At 45.5% G+C, this 12,581-nt stretch overlaps 1 protein-coding gene across 3 annotated transcripts in view; it reads left to right on the top strand.

The window, feature by feature from the left end:
- The first annotated feature begins 11,487 nt into the window (after nt 1-11,487).
- The window catches only part of RASGRF1 (Ras protein specific guanine nucleotide releasing factor 1), a 107,098-nt gene continuing 106,004 nt past the window's right edge, over nt 11,488-12,581 (top strand). For 2 of the 3 annotated variants that reach the window (XM_032623394.1, XM_032623396.1), the window contains exon 1: nt 11,488-12,392. In XM_032623394.1, the coding sequence (XP_032479285.1) occupies nt 12,117-12,392 (276 nt within the window). In that variant the 5' untranslated portion in view covers nt 11,488-12,116. The remainder of the gene's footprint in view (nt 12,393-12,581) is intronic. The other variant, XM_032623395.1, reaches the window with a different exon arrangement.

The raw sequence follows: 12,581 nt of genomic DNA, 5'->3' as shown, positions 1-12,581 counted from the left end.
AAGGGATGCCCAGATAGCCGGGGAAACATTGTTTCTGGCTGTGTCTGTGAGAGTGTTTCTGGGAGAGCTTAGCATTTTGAACCAGTAGACTGAGTGAAGAAGATAGACTGCCCTCACCAGGGCTGGCGGGCGTCATCCAATCTGTTGAGGGCCTGAATAGAACAAAAAGGTAGAGGAAAGGCAAATTTGATCTCTGCCTGAGCTTGGACATCCGTCTTCTCCTGCCCTTGGACATTGGCTCCCCTGGTTCTCAGGCCTTTGAATTCGGACTGAGTTGTACCACCAGCTTTCCTGGTTCTCCAGACTAATACAGTAAGCATCTCTCTTTTTTGGAGCAATTGTAAATAACACTGTATTTTTAATTTTGTTTTTCATGTATTTATTGCTATTTTATAGAAATACAGTTGATTTTTTTAAGTTGCTCTTGTATCCTGTGACCTTGATGTCCTCACTTATTAGTTCTGAGATTTTTTTTCTTTGTAGATTCCTTGGGACAGTCCATGTAGACCATCATGTCATCTGCAAATAGGTATAGTTTTAGTTTTTCCTTTCTGATCTGTATGCCTTTTATTTCCTTTTCTTGCCTTTGAGCGATCTAGGACTTCCAGTACTATGTTGAATTGTTCAAATAAGAATTAACACCAGTTCTATACAATCTCTTCTAAAAAACAGAACACTTCCCAATTCATTTTCTAAGACCAAAATTACCCTTATACCAAAGTCAGACAAATACAATTCAGAGAATGAAAACTACAGATCTCCTTCATGAATAGAGATACAAAAATTCTTAAAATATTAACAATGAAAATTCAGCAGTATATGACAATAATTACATGCCAGGACTAAAAAGGGTTTCTTCCAATGACACAAGGTAGGTTCAATACTTGAAAGTCAACCAACCATATTAATAATCTAGCCTATCAATAATCTATCATATTAACATGCTAAGGAGGAAAATCCCATTTTAATATCAACTGATAGCAAAAAAAGCACTTATTTGAATGTATATTTGCCTTTTTCACTTGCCAACCTATTGTAGAATGACCAGTAAAGAAACCTAGAGAGCTCGATTTTGAGATGTCAGAATCTTTTGACCCACTTAGGTGACCCTGGGGATGAGTAGAAGGAGGAGGGAAGGGTAAATGCTCTGGCTAAAAGCAAGATAGATGGTGGGAAGACCCTTACGTTCTGGACATAACAAGAACCCAGTGCCATTCTGGACTTGGGTCCTGGGGGTCCATAAATTTAGCTTGGAGGAAAGTGTTGGTTCCTAAAAGGAGCCCAAAGCTCCCCTCTGCCCACTCTTTCCTACCTCAGTGCTCAGAATTGCTGGAATCCAGTCCCCTGCAAGAGAAAGTCCACACTTTTACTTAAGAGGCTATGCACCAGAATTCATCCCAGGAAACATCAATAGGATGTGAAGGGTTTGAACAGTCTGAAGCAGAAGCCTCTTATCTCCCACGGGCCTGTGACTGATTCAGTAGCTGCTTAAGGATTGAGAGGTCCCAAGTCTCAGGCAAACATCAACCCGCCACAGCTAAGAAAAGTCCCCTCGCAGATTCAACCTTCTTCCCTGACAGATGGCAGATGGCAACCAGTGACCCAGAAAAAAGACAACTGTATCCAAAGCTCAGAGTTTGTTTTGACACAACTCTGGGTTCTGCCATCAGGTTCGTGCATTGAATGGCCCTTCGCATACCTCTGTCATATCTGTCATCCAGGTCAGACAAAGCATCCCACGGTGAGGCTCTGAAATCCCATCCCAGGGATCAACAGCATTTTTTCCCACAATACGTCACACCCCCTGGGTGTGGAGGAGGGACACAGCAGGGAAGCCATCAGCACCTGGCACAGAAGCTCTGTGGACACCTTGAAGTTGCCATGTTTGGATATCACCTGCCTCACACTCGCATGTGGGCTGTCCCAAGCAGTCACTTCCCCCTTTCTGAGACTCCACTGCTTTATCTGTCAAGTGCGGTTGGCAGGAAGAGGGATCTCCTAGGGAGCCTGCAGCTTCTCCGCTGGATGGCTCCAGTTTGAGCCACGCACGGCACATACAGAAGGTAAAGCCATTCCGTTCACGTCCCTGGTACTAAGGCGACTCTGGACTATTACATGAGCAAGAAACAAATGTCTACTGTGTTTGAACCAAAATCTTTTGGATTCACTTGTTACGGAGCTCAGTCTATACCAACGCAGGCTCTGAAGCTGACCTGGGGATTCATTCTCAGTGCCTCTGGGCCGTGAGAAAAGGTTCCTCTGATATTGCCCAGGGTTCTTGGCCTTCCCCAATCAATAGAAATTGACCAGAGTCCAGACAAGAAATTCAGGCAAGGTTTTATTGGGGCCCCTGCTGCAGCGCGGGGTGGGGTGGGGGGAGGGTGAACAGCAGTTTCCCTTGCTTGTTCGCTCCCTCAGTGGGAGTGGCGAGCTTGCTCCTCATACGGGATGAGGGTAGGGGTGTGTCCAGGGGTCGGGCCGGAGGGGTGGCTTAGGTGTTTTGCCCACCCCTTAGGTGGTGTTGTGTGCAGGGGGCATGCGCAGTACCCTGCTTTTGCTCCCGACACCCTGTTTTTACTTCCGGCTCTTCAAAAGTGGCCGTTGGGATTTTTGTATCTTTTGTCCGGAATTTGACCCAGCTGCGTATGCACGCAGTTATTTTCAGTCCCTTATAGTTTCGTTATATTCTTTTGCTGAAGGAGAGATGTGTCCAGGTGCAAGCACTGCAGCAAAGGGTCCCAGGTCCCAGCCTGTCTCACCTCCTCCTTCCCCATGTGCTCCAGGAATTGTACAAAGTGTAAGGTTCGAAAGGGTGGGGACATCCTGAAAAGTTATCAAATGATTATCCAATTTGGTCGCCTCAGTTATAACAAGGAATCCCCTCCTTCGTTTTTCTTTCTTTAATTAAAATACGAAAAGAGCCTAATGACACTAGATTAATTTTTAAACCACTCTGAATTCCATTTCTTAAAATCCTCTCCTACTTTGGACTCTGCACAAAGCTACCCCAAAGAATCAATAATGGAAGCTTGGAACAATTCCTCATCTAATAACTCAGTAAAATCTCTCTTCCAGAACAATCTAGAACATTCTAGAACTGTAGCACATGGAAAGATACACTCTCTAAATAGCAGAAGATGTGCCTACTCTTTTAAGCACCAGAAGTTTTTGACCGAAGGCATTTCTCAAACCTCTTTTCCTGTCCCTTTCTTATTTCTTTACTATAGTCACTTTTTTATTACAAAAAGTAGAAAATTAAGATTTAAAAAAAAAGAATATTGAAAGAAAATTGGATCAAAATGAGAAGCAGAGCACATATGCCTCCTCCCCTCCCACTCCTCTAAAATGATTCAATCAAAAGATCAGATTAGCTGGGCCTGATTCCAATGCAGGGGGTGGTAAATCTTTGACTTATTGTTCATACTCCTCCATGGTTATAAGCCAGTCCTAGCCCTCTGTATGTCACAAAATGGGATCCAAAGAAAGAATACTGGAGAGGCGAGAATGGTAAACTAAGATCCCAGAGACCTGGATTCTGGTTCTGGCCAGCCATGGACTATCTGTGTGATCTTGAGCGTGTCACTCTCGCAATCAAAAGATGAGGAGGGGGCTTCCCTGGTGGCGCAGTGGTTGAGAATCCGCCTGCCAAGGCAGGGGACACGGGTTCGTGCCCCGGTCCGGGAAGATCCCACAGGCCGCGGAGCAACTGAGCCCGTGCACCACAACTACCGAGCCTACGCTCTAGAGCCCGCGAGCCACAACTACTGAGCTTGCGTGCTGCAACTACTGAAGCCCACGTGCCTAAAGCCTGTGCTCCGCGACAAGAGAAGACACCACAATGAGAAGCCCGTGCACCGCAACGAAGAGTAGCCCCTGCTCGCCGCAACTAGAGAAAAGCCCGCACACAGCAACGAAGACCCAACGCAGCCAAAAATAAATAAAATAAAATAAATTAATATATATATATAAAGAAAAGGTGTAATATTAAATAGGTACTAGCAAGAAATAATAAAAATAAATAAACTAAGCATTCAAGAAGTTAGGAGAAAACAGCAAATCTAAAGAAAGTGGGTGGATAAATTTAATAAAGATATAAGTGTATATTAATGAGTCAGAAAAGGATAGAATTAACAAATAAATTTAAAGTCTTAATAATAATATAGTTAAAACCTTTGCAAGAAAAATCAGATAATATACAAACACAAAATCAGCACCTATAATGGAGAAGTAACATAGATGGAGAAAATTAGAAAACTTGTAAGCAAATGTTTGGTACAGATCTATGTAATAAATTGGAAAATATAAATAAATGGTCTTGGAAGCTTAAATTACCAAGATTAACTCAGGAGAGATAAACAAGCCAAGTAAACCAGTGATAATGTAAAAATCCACCATGGCCAAGTGGGTTTTATCTAAGGAATACAAGAATGCCTAAATATTGGGAAATCTATTCCAATTGTCTTGTAGTTTAAAAATTAAATTTTTAAAAACTAGAAGAATTCAGGATAGCAGCAGCCTACAAAATAAATAAATAGCAATCGCTTTCTTATATACCAACAATGTCTTTTTTAAAAATAGGAAAAAAGCTTCAGCTTCCACTCTTTTTCTTAAGCATTTACAAATATTTACTACATACTGGGCCATAAGACAAGTCTCGAGAAATATCCAGGAAATGATATTACATCCACATTTATAGATTTGTACAAAGCTATGATTCAGGGGAAAAACAAGCTAACCCTATCAGTAACAGGTAGCACTAGGCCTTATGATGGTCAGTTTTTTTCATTTTTAAATTAATTTTTATTGGAGTATAGTTCCTTTACAATGTTGTGTTAGCAATTCATTAGCAACCAAAAACTATAAAATACCCACAAATAAATTAAACAAGAAATGTGCAAGATATATACATAAAAAAGAAACACATAAAATTCTATCCGAAGATTTTGAAGGACAAAGAATTGGAGTGATGTACTTTTTTCTTGAATAAGAAGACAAAACATTGTAAAAGTATTTATTCTTCCTAAATGAAAAGATATTTTCAATGTCATTCCAGTCAAAATCTCAAAGAGACTTTTCTGGAACTTGACAAAATGAGTAGTAAATTAATCTTGAAGAATAAATACAAAAGAATATTTAGGAACACTGTAAAAAAGAAACATGAGGAGGGTGTTTCTCTGTGGCCAGATTTCAAAAGGGTTGGTAAAGCAGTAAGAAACAAAAATCACTGGTATTAAGAACAGACAGGGCTTCCCTGGTGGCGCAGTGATTGAGAGTCCGCCTGCCGATGCAGGGGACACGGGTTCGTGCCCCGGTCCGGGAAGATCCCACATGCCGCGGAGTGGCTGGGCCCGTGGGCCATGGCTGCTGAGCCTGCGCGTCTGGGGCCTGTGCTCCGCAATGGAAGAGGCCACAACAGTGAGAGGTTCACGTACCACAAAAAACAAAAAACAAAAAAGAACAGACAGACAGAAAGAACAATGGGACAAAAAGCAGCATCCTGAAACAGTCCCAAGCATTGACAAGAATTTGGTATATGATAAAGATGCTACTTCCTATCAGTGGCAGAGTTTGGATTATCCAATCAAGGGTATTAGAACAACCTGCCAGATATTTGGGAAAAGTTAATAATAAGCCAGATCCCAACCTCACTCAAACACCAAATGAATTAAAAATATAAATGGAAAAAAATAAAATTATAAAATTGAAGAAGAAAATATGGGCAAATATGTTTCAATCTTGAAGGAACTGGCACAAGAGGGCAGGGAATCTAAAATCAGAAACCATAAAGAAAAAGATGTTTGCACCCAAGTTTTAAAATTTCTTACAATCCATATAAAGACATATACAATATATAGATATAGAGCGTTAAAAACAAGCAACAGACTGTGAAAATTATTTGCAACACATATAAAAACTGCTGGTTAATATCCCTCCTACATAAAGCACTGTGATAGATGTACATGAAAAATATAAACGCAACTGAAAAAAATATATATTAACAAGAAATTCCCAAAAGGAATGTAAATAATTATAAACATTAAAAAAGTCTAACCTCACAGCAATTTAAAAAATGAAAATCAATACAAGAAAGGAATATCATTTCTGTTCTTTCAAAACAGGCAAATATTTAGGAGATGGATAATATCAATATCCAAGATTGACAAAGAAATGGAGAAATAGACAGTCTCATCCCTAGGGACAGCCATGTAAAGAATAAAAGCTCTCTTTGGAAATCTAATAGGTACTGTTTCAAACATATGTTCTTTTAACCTAGAAATTTCACTTTCAGGAATTTAGCCTAAGGGAGGGAAATGTATATACAAAGATATTAACTGCAGCATTATTCCAAAAACTATGACTTGAAAACAACCTAAATGCCCAATCATAAAGAATCTGTTGATTACAATTTGTAGTAATATGAGAAGAAGTAATACGTCCTCACATACTGTTAAGTAAATAGAGAGTAAGAGAGAGATTGAGATTATAAAATAGCGTGTGTTATAGAAGCCTATTGTGGTAAATATATTAGCAAAGAGAAAAGTCAAGGACATTAAATAGCAAAAAAAAAAAAAAAATCAATGGAGAAGTTCTCTTTACTTTCTATAATGCCTTAATACTTTACAAAAAGCCTGCATTACACTTATAATCCGATGGTATAATATGGCTATTTTCACCGGCCAGAAAGTAAAGGTATAAACCCCTGACATCTGCATGTGGATCCTGGGGCAAAGCTAACCAATTGAGCCCAAAGTTGGAGTAGTGAGCCCCTACCGACAAAGCTTCCATTTCCAAAAGCCCTGTGACTCCACATACTTAATGCTTCATTGTTTTAAGTGATGTGAAAGCTACATTTTTCTTTCAGAGTATGTTGTCAAAAAACCAAAGGTTCTCTAAATGTTACACACACACCATACATACACCTCTCACATGCACATCACACCACTCAGATATTTCCACACACACAACAGACACACACGCACACACCGCCCGGAGATCCTCTCTTCCCAGGGCCTAAAGGCAGGTCAGACCCACACAACACCCATGTCAACAAATGCCCAAGCTGACCTCTAGTCTGAAGGCTGGCGGAAATCCCCCCATGAAGACTTCTTAGGATTTCCTAACCATTTAAGTCACCACAGAGCACTGAGTAGAGTTCCCTGGGTTATACAGTAGGTTCTCATTAGTTATCTATTTTATACATAGTAGTGTATATATGTCGATCCCAATCTCCCAATTCATCCATGGCTGATTCAATTTGCAGCGCGGCAGAAACTAACACAACACTGTAAAGCAACTACACTCCAATAAAAGTTAAAAAAAGAAAAAAGACTTAATAGGAATTTGGACTAAGTGATGTCCTTGTCATTAGCTGGCCATTTCTAAATGCAGATATCAAACCCACCAAAATACTCCTTAATGCTCCTTCTTGTTTCCTTATCTGCAGAGATCTCAGCCCAAAGAGCTGGAAGTTGGGAGACCCAGAGAGGAAAGTCCTCTGGGATGAGCTCTGGTCGAGCAGTCAGGACACCCCATCACAGCTCCTCCCTGTAAGACTCTGCAAATGTTGCTTCCACTCTTTTATTTAAGCATTTACAAATATTTACTACATACTGGGCTATAAGACAAGTCTCGAGAAATATCCAGGAAATGATATTACATCCATACATTTATAGATTTGTACAAAGCTATGATTCAGGGGAAAAACAAGCTAACCCTATCAGTAACAGGTAGCACTAGGCCTTATGATGGTCAGGTTTTTTTCATTTTTAAATTAATTTTTATTGGAGTATAGTTTCTTTACAATGTTGTGTTAGTTTCTGCTGTACAGCAAAGTGAATCAGCTATACATGTACATATATCCCCTCTTTTTTAGATTTCCTTCCCATTTAGGTCGCCACAGAGCACTGAGTAGAGTTCGCTGTACTATACAGTAGGTTCTCATGAGTTATCTATTTTACACAAAGTATCAATAGTGTATATATGTCAATCCCAATCTCTCAGTTCCTCCCACTCCCCCCTCCCCCCTTAGGAACCATAGGTTTGTTCTCTACGTCTGTGTCTCTACATCTGTTTTGCAAATAAGATCTATACCATTTTTCTAGATTCCACATATATGCGTTAATATATGATATTTGTTTATCTCTTTCTGATTTACTTCACTCTGTATGACACTCTCTAGGTCCAACCACGTCTCTACAAATGACCCAATTTCGTTCCTTTCTACGGCTGAGTAATATTCCATTGTATATATGTGCCACATCTTCTTTATCCATTCCTCTGTTGATGGACATTTAGGTTGCTTCCATGTCCTGGCTATTGTAAATAGTGCTGCAGTGAACATTGGGGTGCATGTGTCTTTTTAAAATTTTTTATTTTATTGTATTTATTTTTATTTTTGGCTGCATTGGGTCTTCATTGCTGCGTACGGGCTTTTTTCTGGTTGCAGCGAGTGGGGGTACTCTTCATTGCTGTGCACGGGCTTCTCATTGTGGTGGCTTCTCTTGTTGCGGAGCACAGGCTCTAGGCACACGGGCTTCAGTAGTTGTGGCTCACGGGCTCAGTATCTGTGGCACATGGGCTTAGTTGCTCCGCAGCATGTGGGACCTTCCCGGACCAGAGCTTGAACCCGTGTCCCCTGCATTGGCAGGCGGATTCTTAACCACTGCGCCACCAGGGAAGCCCCACATGTGTCTTTTTGAATTATGGTTTTCTCTGGGTATATGCCCAGCAATGGGATTGCTGGGTCATATGGTAGTTCTATTTTTAGTTTTCTAAGGAACCTCCATACTATTCTCCATAGTGGCTGTATCAATTTACGTTCCCACCAACAGTGCAGGAGGGTTCCCTTTTCTCCACACCCTCTCTAGCATTTATTGTTTGTAGATTTTTTTGATGATGGTCATTCTGACCGGTATGAGGTGATACCTCATTGTAGTTTTGATTTGCATTTCTTTAATAATTAGTGATGTTAAGCATCTTTTCATGTGTTTTCCAGGACCAGATGGCTTCCACTCTCCAGCCTCAGTTTCTCCATCTGTGAAATGGGGTTATTAACCCTTGTCCAAAAGCCTTATTGGGAGGATGCAGTGAAACAAGGCAAAGGCCGGATGCACTTTGTGAGGCTTACATGGACCTCTTCTCCACCTTCGGGGAAGAGTTGGTCTCTGGCCTGGTAACACACGATAGCTAGACGTGCCCACCTCTGCCCGCTATGACAAGACATGCCTACCTGCTTCCTGGCACCCCCACCCCAACACAAGCTGGAGCCAGCCTGGTAAACCATGTCTCCTTAACCAACTCCCCTGAGGGCCTTCCAAGGGGCCTCTGGCTGGAGACCAGGGGAATGACCAGAGGGCCCATTCACAGGCTCTGCTCAGGTTTCTGCTGACAGAGATTGGAGAGAAAGCAACATGAATGGAGCTCAGATGGACATAATCAAAGTGCCAGGGCTGCTGTCCCCTTCTCTCTCTGACCTGGATACTTTGAGCCAAGCCCAACCACCCAGCGTGGCCCAACCCACCAGGAATTCCTGGAGTTCCCACCAGGAACTCCAAAACCAGCAAGACGGGGCCATTTGGCCGACTCAGTGCCAGCCGTGGGGAGGGAGGAGGTTGAGAGGGGATTTTCTTCATCCAAGCTTCAGATCCGTGGTTCTCAGCCTTGGCTGTGTGTTCGAATCACCTGGGGAGCCTTCTAAGTACTGATGCCCATGTCCCATCCTCAGAGGTTCTGACTTACCCATCTGGGGTGCAGCCTGAACAAAGATATTTAACAAATCTTTCCAGGGGCTCTAAGTGCACCAAGGTTGAGGTCCACGGAAGTGGATTCAGTTCTTTTCCTGATTTACACCTCTTCCCCAAACCCAGGGGAAAATGGTTTCCCTCCTGCCAAGGGCCCTATACAGAAGGAACCCTTGGGCTGGTCTAAGCTCCAGAAAGCAGGGACTGTGTTTTATTTATCACCATGTCCCCAGTGGCCCAGCCTAAGCCCTGGCACAGACTAGGGGCTCAGTGAACACTGGTGGGATGAGGTGTATGTAACTGAATGAGTGAAGTAATGAATGAATTCCAGTGGGGACAGGCTACCAAGTTCAAATCCCGCCCCTGCCACTTTCCAGCTGAGTGACTCTGGACAAGTCACTCAACCCCTCCACACCTCCGTTTCCCGTTTCCCGTTTCTGTACAATGGAGCTGATGAGGGGTTCGGGGGGGGGGGAGGGGTGGACACTACTCCATAGAACTGTGTGAGGATTAAACAATTTAGCGGATCTGAAGCACTTAGAACAGTGTCCCTTCCCTGACGCTTCCTTGGCCTCTGTATCAGGCTTCCTAATAGAAAAGTTTACACGAAGAGAGCCTGGATTAGGAACCTCACTTCTGGAAACTCTGCTTCCATAAAGAGGGCAAAAGAGAAGTAAAGGTGGTCACAGTATAGGGACCTTCTTGGGAAAATCGAGACTAAATAAAGAAGCTTAGCCATCTCCCTTCTTTGGTTTCATTATTCGCGAAGAAAAATCAGCCTCACCGCGTCCTTAGACAGTTCCCAGGCCCGGAGCGTGGGAACCGAGAGGGAAGAGTAAGGTTAACACGGTCAATCTCTCCCTCGTAACTGTCCCCACCTAAAAAAGGCAGGCTTGCGCCATCGTGCCCAGGACCGGGGCAGGTCCAGTTCAGCCACAGCCGGGTGTCTCTCCGTGGACTTCCCTGGACCTTCCCAGGGCTACCTGATTCCCAGGCCCTTCCCTCGCTCCAGACCAGGGTGTGTGCATGTTGCCTGTGGGGGAGGAGGGGGGGCCCGCAGGTTCTGAAAAATGGTGTCCTTTCTTCCTTCCTCTTGAGGGCTACGCGGCCGCCTATCCTCGCTGCAAACAGGCCAGGCCGGGCTGGGCGCCGCTCCCGGCCCGAGCGAGGCCGCTGCCCTCTGCAGCAGACGGCGGTGCGCGCTCCCCGCTCCAGCGCCCCGGCTGCCCGGAGGCCCGCGCGCCCTCCCGGTGCAGCAGGCGTGCGCTGTGACGTTCTCGGATAAATGCCGTGTAACTGTGTAGGCGAATGGGAGCTAAAAATAAGAACGGAAAATCTATCATTAAGGTATCATTGCGCCAGCGCAGCTATTTGAAGGCTCCCATGGTCCCTGGCGCCTGCGTTTGAAGCCCGCCTTCAGGCTTTGGAGGGTATTTGCAGAAAACTCCCAGCAGCGGCTCGCCGGCCAGACCTCAGGGCGCAGGGGATGGTGCCCGTAATTATGGCAACACTCAAAATAAAATAAAATAAACGCTCACCTCCCCCTCCACATCTCCGTCTGTATTGTCCTTAGGTCGCTGGGGAAGCCACCAGAAGTGGGGCTGGATGCTGAAATGAATGTGACCTGGCCGATTACGCAAATATTAGAACTGAAAGCTCTTTCAGCTCTGTTTCGCCATCCACCTTCCTCCATCCACCACGGATTAGAAAAATAAAGTACCAGGAGGAAGCCTTTGGAGGAGAAAATGACAAATGGGACTTAACCCCAGGTCTACAGTGCGCCGCGGCGGGGCGCAAAGACGCAAACTCCCGGGATGGCGAGCCTCTGGTGTTCCACTGGGTTAAACGAAAATTGATCCAATTTGCTTTTTAACACCCGAAGGGGAGAAGAGGATATCAGGGGAGGGAGGACAGGATTTGTTTACGCGTGTGCGTCTGTGTGTCCGGGGAGGGGGAGGAGGCGCCAAGGTGCAGCCTGCGCGCGGCTCTGCGCCTCGGCGGGCTGCGTGCGTGTGTCCCTGTCCGCGCTGCTAAAGCGGGCTCTTCGAGGGATCGGCGTCACATGACTCCGCCTGCCCCTCGCCAGCGCGCAGCTCGCCAGTCCCTCAGTTTGCCCGGCGCCAGGGGAGGGTCGGGAAGCATCTCCAGGGCCCGGGGGCTCTGCGAAGCGGGGAAGAGGTTCTGGAGGGGAATGGTACATCTGGATTCCAGCAGCCGCGGCTCGGCGCCAGATCCCGGACTGTAGAAATTTGGGGGGAGGGGAGAGCGAGAAGGAGCGAGCGAGCGCCTGAGAGAGGCAGCGCGCACGGACAGGGGCTGCCGGGTGCCGCGCGGAGAAAATGTAAGCGCGTGGAGTCTAGCTGGCCTCCGAGCACCATGCAGAAGGGGATCCGGCTGAACGATGGCCACGTCGCGTCCCTGGGACTGCTGGCGCGCAAGGACGGCACGCGCAAGGGCTACCTGAGCAAGCGGAGTTCGGACAACACAAAATGGCAAACCAAGTGGTTCGCGCTGCTGCAGAACCTGCTCTTCTACTTCGAGAGCGACTCGAGCTCGCGGCCCTCGGGGCTCTACCTGCTGGAGGGCTGCGTCTGCGACCGCGCGCCCTCCCCCAAGCCTACGCTCTCGGCCAAGGAGCCTCTGGAGAAACAGGTGAGGCCAGCGCCGCGTCTGACCTCCCAGCGCCCGGGCCGCGGCCCTCGGGGCGCAGGCCCTTCCGCCGGCCGAAGGCGCCCGAACTTTAGTCCCTCTACTCGGCGCCCTCGGCGAGAAGGGAGGGTTGGCCTAAGCGGGCGGTGACCCCGCGGTGGCCAGAGGGGGCAGGGACTGCGGACAGGGAGC

Source organism: Phocoena sinus, chromosome 2 (assembly GCF_008692025.1).
Source record: "Phocoena sinus isolate mPhoSin1 chromosome 2, mPhoSin1.pri, whole genome shotgun sequence".
NCBI classification, from domain to species: domain Eukaryota; kingdom Metazoa; phylum Chordata; class Mammalia; order Artiodactyla; family Phocoenidae; genus Phocoena; species Phocoena sinus.
The sequence above is the reverse complement of the archived record's forward strand: the minus strand, read 5'-3'. Positions and strand labels throughout refer to the sequence as shown.